This window comes from Silene latifolia, chromosome 10 (assembly GCF_048544455.1).
Source record: "Silene latifolia isolate original U9 population chromosome 10, ASM4854445v1, whole genome shotgun sequence".
NCBI classification, from domain to species: Eukaryota; Viridiplantae; Streptophyta; class Magnoliopsida; order Caryophyllales; family Caryophyllaceae; genus Silene; species Silene latifolia.
This window is the reverse complement of record NC_133535.1, coordinates 75,130,835-75,138,565: the sequence shown is the minus strand read 5'-3', so window position 1 is coordinate 75,138,565 and position 7,731 is coordinate 75,130,835. Positions and strand designations below refer to the sequence as shown.

At 36.5% G+C, this 7,731-nt stretch overlaps 1 protein-coding gene across 1 annotated transcript; it reads right to left on the bottom strand.

Annotated features, from left to right (window-relative positions):
• Window positions 1-522: 522 nt before the first annotated feature.
• On the bottom strand, window positions 523-4,965 carry LOC141605684 (uncharacterized). Its single transcript, XM_074424553.1, has 4 exons — window positions 4,492-4,965; window positions 2,622-2,850; window positions 1,297-1,421; window positions 523-921 (listed from the first exon to the last, which is right to left on the bottom strand). Exons 1-4 carry the CDS (start codon window positions 4,840-4,842, stop codon window positions 841-843), a joined length of 786 nt encoding a protein of 261 aa, XP_074280654.1. The 5' UTR covers window positions 4,843-4,965; the 3' UTR covers window positions 523-840.
• Between the last annotated feature and the right edge of the window lie 2,766 nt (window positions 4,966-7,731).

Sequence of the window (7,731 nt, the reverse complement as noted above, 5' to 3'; positions counted from 1 at the left end):
TTGAGTAAGATTAAGGGAAACGAGCTTAAGTGATCGGTCGGTCAAAGATGGGCCCAATTCAGGCAATATCTCCGGCAAATTAGGGAGGTGAAGGACTGACTGGGAGTGGCGGCGGAGTTCTTTGGAGGGTCTATTGAGATGGGGAATATAACTTTTTCGTTAACACGGACGGTGTTGATAAATGCTGATGTTCTACAAATTGGTCCCTCTACTTCTACAAATAGATGATGGGGTGCTTGCCTTTACGGTCGCAGGATCCCCTTTTGAAGTTATATCAACTACCGAACTAGATGAATTGCTCTCCAGATTTGTTCTAAATTTGAGAAGTAACCAAGCCTAGTAGCCTACGCAGATCCTTATATGATAATTAGATCACTGATCACCTTCACCCTATTTTGAAAAATATGCATTAATCTAACTTATACAAGTGTAATAGTTACAAAAATGGCAATGTGTTTCCATTAATCAATAGTTACATACAACGAAAGACAATAACAGCAGCAGCAGCAGCACAAAAGAGCCTTCGTCAAAAAATGATTTTGGGTCTAATATGAATCCAATGAATAATCCAAGTGGTAGAACATTTTTGTAAAAGCTACAAAAGTAGATCCTATCGTTACAAATAGAAGAATTGCTGAATCAGAATGCTTGCACATTTTTTTCAGAACTAAGCAGTTCCCAAAACTAGGCTATTTATCCTGGGATCGAATCATCGACTGTATAAAATAGTGTATGCCTAATGAAAGGTGCTTCAGCAACCAAGGTCAGGCTTCTGTCATCCATAACCAACTTCTTGAGGAGAGAAGCCTGGCTAGCTCATGCATGAAAAGTTTCATCATCTCATTCACTTGCTTTCTCCAAACTTGCCATGTATGTCATGTACACAGTCCAGATGTATGAAAACCCGTTGCTAACTAAAGGCTGCCAAAGGGAACAGTGAATAAGATCCAATTAAAAGCGCATTTTCTCTGAGTCTCAAATCTCAATGTTCAAAGCATCACATACTCCATTCGTTTATACTATCCTTTGACTTTGGTGGTGAGCCATGTCGACTTTATCTAATAATTCTTTAAATATATGCACAAATATCAAATAAAAATTGTAACGTTTAATTTATCAAGGCAATCATTTAGAATCATGGTTATTTGTTTTTCAATATTATATTGTAAGAGGAAATAAGACAAAATGAAAACTATATGACAGGAGGGTGTGTATTAGGCACGCGAACTTTACCAATAATTACGGTGTGTAAAAGCATAAATTACACAGCATAACATCCAACAACAGGAAACTTACCTGTAAGTGGACTGAAGCAAATCTGAAAGTGATGAAATCACAAAGTGGCCAGTACATCACACCATTAAGCATTGTCGGAAATAAATCCCGTTTCAATCTAGCAACAATTTCTTTGGCATCTTCACCTACAATAAATGACATGCAATGATGTAAGCATAATGTCAATATTCTTAACTCTCTCCAACAAATTAAAGAAATAATGCAGGAAACTACTGTACTATAGCAGAAACCAGCCAGACGAAGACGAGTCTCCAACAATTGGAGGAACATGTCCTGATGATGTGACCGCCATAAAGATTATTGTGTCACCAATTGAGCATGATCAGTCCCCAAAAGTTGGAAATCAACATTTTCTCTTAGATTTATCCATTCAGTTAATGCTTCTGAATTGAACATTTCCAGATAATAGTAACTAGGGGACTATTGAAAAAACTAACTTACATGATTGGAAACTACAGCACTCTTAAGTTAAATACCAAGTGGAAGAACGCAATTTGCTGGCAGCAGTCCAATGACCACTACTTCATAACATAAAAAGTGCAGACGGTTTAACAAGTCATTTCACTTTATTGCAACATATTCCAAAGCCAAAGAATAAAGGGACTTTTTTCATTAAAAATGCAGAACCAGAAAACCAATGACTTCAGATTGAGAAAACTGTCTCATTATTTGCCTTGAGCCTTTACTTCTTATTTTGACTAACTGAGTAAATGTTTAATAACAAAAACAGCCACCTTGCAATTTCACAATGTAGCTTCATCTCTAAACAGGAGTAGCTAGGACTGAGGCTGCGTACAGTTGCGGAACCAGGATTTTAAGTCAGCGGGGGCGAAAATTTTCAGCGTGAACGATAGAGTAACATTATAAGGGGGCCTCGAAAATTTTCGAAAATTCTAACTAAAAATTCCGAATTTTTCCCCCCCCGTCGCTTCAGCACAGGCTGCGTACACAGATCCACCCACACAATTGCCGGATACGCTAAACCATATTAACTGGCCTTTCTAGGTGCATATACAAGTATACAGACTTGATAAGTTGTTCTCACTGCTATTTAAACTGATTCTATCTGTAAACTTGTTTCAGTGGCTACTGCTATGACTATAACTATGATATGATTATTTCCCTAGTGAACTTTGATCATTCTGCCTGTTAGTGTTAGGTTAATAGTGAACTTTTCTGAGTCTAAAACTATTACTACTACCATTAAATTAGTAAAATGTCCCATAAAAGTGATAGAAACACATATAACACACACAAATTCAACAGAATTAAGCCAATATATTAATGTACTAACAAAAAAGGAACAAGTTTAAACACGTAAATACCTTGGAGAGCAGCATTCAGTGAGAAGAAAACAACAGTCAGAGTTGGCCCGTAAACTGTCTGCCCTAAAATCATTTTCTTCACTGTTGTGATTAAGTCTCTCCCCGGAAGGATTTTTGACATGAAATTAAACCAATAATGTAGGGTAGGTCCTAAAATCACCAACCCATACCCACCCATACGCAATGTCCTGATGAAGTCATATGGCTCTGAAGATGGCAATGCAATTGTCTGCAAAAATAACGTTGACTTATAAAAATTCCTTGATGCATAAATAGTTAAGCTTTAGCAGAGGACCAGAAGTATTGAGAAAGAGCTGGATATTTTTTAGGGAACTTATGCATTTTCATCGGGATTGCTCATCAGAAAAACTTCTTACATACCATTTTATTTTTTTTATTAATGTAATTCTATCTCATTATTGCAACCATACAGCGGCATATTTTCTCCTTTCTGGACCCTTTCCTTCTATTTCTGCATATTATTAGTCTACGTATGAAGTTATTAACCCATGCCTCCATAGCCTCCACATGAGAATGGTTCAGGGTTTGCTTAACAAGCAAAGATGATCACTAAAAGGTTACTATATCTGCTTTTTTAGAACAAGAGACCAACTACAAGAAACATTGCCAACTGCTATAACAGTTAAAAAGCTCTTAACAGCCTAACACAACTATGTATGTCGAACAGGCTCTTCTTAAGGTGAAAACTTGAAAAGGGAGTCACTCAAAAGCCTCTTGGAAAGCAAAATGAAACGTTCTAAAGGACACCAACATCAAGCCTTTGTTTATTATGATCCCTTTTCCGGAGTTCCACTATTACTACAACAACAGCCTATCTATGGAAGTCCGAATTGATCAGGCATTACAGCAACAAATAGGAAAGTTTCTACTATTGTGAAGGGGTTACTCATTACAATTCTCACACAATTTCCAGTGAAACAACCCAAGGCAGCCTCTCAAGATTGAAACAGAAATGGGTAAAAATTACTCTCGAATTAATCTCCTATGAGACGGTCTCACTCTCATTCAGGGGTGGAACCAGGATTAAAATGTATCTAGGCTATATTGATAGACAACTAAACCATATGGGGTAAAAAAAAATCCAACCCGTTACATACTTTTTTAACGAGACGGATATTTATTATTTTAATTAATAATAATGTATAATGGTTCGGAAAAAATTAGCATGATAAGACAAACCAATAATAAAGATTAACAAAAAGAATGGTCCTCTATTTCGGTAGTATACAATTTTTTCTATCAATTAAATATTTTATAATGATGAAATATAACGAAATTGACGTACATGGGAGTCGTACCCCGCTCTTTAGTTTGGTAGACAAACGACAAACAACCTTAGCTACACTTCAATCTTGTCATCTTAGTTCACTTAATTTTATTTTACATTTTACCTCGGGCTACAGCCCAAGAAGCCACCGCCTGGTTCCGCCCCTGCTCTCATTCACCATCAAAACTGAAAACCCATATTGATTGATAGCACAAGCGTAAATAAAGTCGTGTCATGTAAATATTGTCAGACCGTCTCTTTTAAGACTTTATGATTGTGTTACTGCTTACACAATCCAAGCAATTATGTATAGGGTTCATTACTACACCATAAAACTGTAAATGGGCAATTAATAAGACAATGTTGAATCCAAGTAGATGAAGTAGAGGTAAGTCAAACGAAACATTACCCGCAAATGTTGCAAGGCAGTTACTAGAGTATATCCATTTTACAATCACAAATTCTCATTTAAGACGGTACTATGTAAGACAAATATATTGCTTTTCCTTAATGCATTCTTATATACACAAGTGGTATATACAAAAAGTTGAGAAAGATATGAATGAAAGAAGGTGAAGGAACCTGAGAAGTAAGATCAGCTGCAACATAAATAAGAGAAGAAGTAAGACTCTTAGTAAGAATAGGGCGGGAATTAATCAACCCCAAATACCAACCAACAAATCCAATTCTTGAAAAAGAAGAAGAAAACCGAGAAAGAGGCGTATCAAGTAGAAAGGGAGTAGGGACATTAACGTGTTTTTCAGAAGATTTCCTAAAGAAATTAGAAAACCTAGAATAATGCTTGGCATAATGATGTTGATGATTGTAAATCAATTGTTTATGTAAATGAGGATTGTAGTTTGAAGTGGTAGAGGATATGAAATGTCGGGAATTTGTTAGTAAGTTTTGTTTCCTTAGGAATGCGATCGCCATTTTTGAAAACTCTACTCGGGCTTCGGCTTCTGCTTCTGACGGGAAGTAGGGTTGGAGGGATGGAGGGAGTCCTGACTTTTGGGAGGACTCACCAGGGTTGCCAGTAGGGATGGCACTTGGCAGTGACCCAGACCCTAAGAGTCGGACCCTAATGGGTTGGGTATGGTCTCATTTTTTCAGACCTAACGGATATGGGCCGGGTATGGGTCTTAAGAAAATATTTCGGGTCCGGGTCTAAGTTATGAGACACATACCCGACCTTTAAACCCTTTATTTAAAAAAAAAATCACGCACCGTAGAAACCAAAGCAACTAAAGTCTTTTTCTCTTCCCTGATCCCATAAAGTAATAAAACTCAACCAAACGCTTCTGACAATACCACCACTCCACCACTGACACAAGAAAACCACCACCACAGCACTGATACGCCACTGGCAACCATCTCTCTAATAGGCGGCGACCGACAACCACTATTAACGGCAGCCAGCGATGGTCAGATGGAGACGGCTATCAAGTATGGTATTGATTTTAGGGTTCCGAGTTTAATTCTTTCACATGTATTTGGAGGTAAAATTAATTTAGGTCTTCTTTGTCTTTCTTAATCTCTTTTGTATGTATATTGGATTTGGTAGTGTACAATAGAGATTAATAAACTCATAATGTTAAAGTAGTATGAACCTTTTTTTTTAATATTATAGACCCCATAACTGTTAATCATGCTATTAAAGTGACTGAAACTCGGACCTGCGGGTATACCCAGAGCCGACCCTTACCCATAGGGTCCGGGTATGGGTCCTCAAAATTTAGACCCTTGCGGTTCTGGGTCGGGTACGGGTCCAAAGAGAAAATATCGGGTCCGGATCCGGATCTGGGTGGACCCTACCCAGACCCTACCCATTGCATCCTTAGTTGCCAGCCACTCACTAGGTTTTTAAGTTTTAAGTAGGCTAGTATAGGTGTCCGAGTCTCCCGGAGTCCCGGATATCTCTATTTAGTATTACCCCTAGAGTTGGCATAAAAGGGCTGTGGGCTAGTGCCGCCAGGCACGGCCCACGGCTCGGCTCGGCCCGTTGAGAAAATTGAGGAAGCACGGGCATGACACGACTGGGCTTGAGACAGGTTTCGGCGCGATTTTGTTTAGAAATCCGTGCCCAGGCACGACACGGCCCAAGCACGGTGGAGCACGGCACGCATTAGGCACGGCCCGACCCGACCCGAAGAATAGCCCGTTGATCATCATTTATTAAACAAAAAGTACACTAATATATATATATATATATATATATATATATATATATATATATATATATATATATATATATATATATATATATATATATATATATATATAGCGATTCTTATAAGGCCCTTACATCCATTGAGTCCATAAGTCCTTATAAGGGCCTTTGGATGGAAGGGATGGAGGGATGAGATTACATCTCAATGGATGGTCATAAATCTCCCTCCCTAATCTCCCTTCCTAATCCATGTACAACTCCATCCTAATTTGTATAACTCCATCCTCCTTCTAATTCTCCCTTCTCACTTCCTCATAATTCATCCTCTCACTTCTCTCTCATTCACTCTCATTTCCCTCTCATTCTCACAAAACCAAAAAAAACCAAATCAACAAAAAAAAACCCAAAAAATACCCACTCCCTCTTCCACACCTCCAGGTGACCACCACCCAACCCGCCACCACCCGTCACCCACGGCTCAACCTCCTCCTCCTTCTCCTCACCCACACGGGTGAATCCAGGCCACCACCCGTCACCCTTTTCCTCCTTCCTTTCTCTTTATATTTTTCGGATCCGAAAAATTAAAGTGGTTTCTTGTTGTTGTTAGTTGTTGCGGTTCGATTTCTATTTCGAGCATTGACTAATTTACTATGGATTTCTATTGGTTTTTGGGTTTCCACTTGGTTTTCAGTGGATTTTGGTTTCCTTGTGTTTTTTTGTTTATTTTATTTTCTTGTCTAATTTACTATGGATTTTTGTTAGTTGTTGTTTTCGATGGTTTTTTTATTTCCTTTTTCTTTTTTTTTTTTTAAAAACAAATTTTCAACTTTTCGATTTGTTTCAATGAATGTCCCCTCATATGTCTCCCTTTTCGTGTGTTTTGTGTTCGGGCTCCCGGATCTTTGTTTTTTTTTTAAAAAAAATTTGTTGATTTTTTGTTTTATTATTGTTATTTGGTTTTTATTATTGGTATTTGGTTATTTGTTATTATTGTTATTATTGTTATTTGGTTTTTATTATTGTTATTCAAGTTTTTTGTTTATTGTTTTTTGTTTATTGTTCTTTGTTTTTTGTTTTATTTGTATTTTTGTTTTTTGTTTTATTTACGGTTTTTGTTAGATTTACGGGTTTTTTGTTAGATTTATGCATATAATTTGTTATTCTCATGAGTCATTCACCAACATTTTATTTTTGTATATAATTTGTTAATTTAATTGGGTTATACGACTAAAGTTATACAATTTACGACTTAAAACACCAAAGTTATATATTGTTATTGAAGTATTTTTGGACTAAAGTTATACATCTTGTCTATTAAAGTTATACACTGCGTGCATTAGAGTTATACACACGATATTTAAATTTGGTTTTTTTTAAATTGTTATTTGGTTTATTTCAGATTTCGGGTTTGGTTGGGTTGTTGGTTTTATTATTGTTATTTGGTTTTTTGTTTTTGTTATTATGAGTTTTTTTGGTTTTTGTTATTATTTTTTTTTTCATATTTTTCATATTTATTGTTTGATTTGTTTACTATTTACGACTAAAGTTATACATTTTATGACTAAAGTTATACATTTTATGACTAAAGTTATACATTTTATGACCAAAGTTATACAAAAAAAGATTAAAGTTATACAAAAATTGGACTAAAG

What these genes read in the sequence shown, in the direction of transcription:
- LOC141605684 (XM_074424553.1), bottom strand. Translation starts at nt 4,842, where the DNA reads ATGGCGATCGCATTCCTAAGGAAACAAAACTTACTAACAAATTCCCGA. An exon ending in CAGCTGATCTTACTTCTCAG is followed by an intron (nt 2,851 to 4,491) that starts GTTCCTTCACCT and finishes TTATTTTTGCAG; the next exon opens with ACAATTGCATTGCCATCTTC. An exon ending in TTGCTTCAGTCCACTTACAG is followed by an intron (nt 922 to 1,296) that starts GTAAGTTTCCTG and finishes TCCCTTTGGCAG; the next exon opens with CCTTTAGTTAGCAACGGGTT.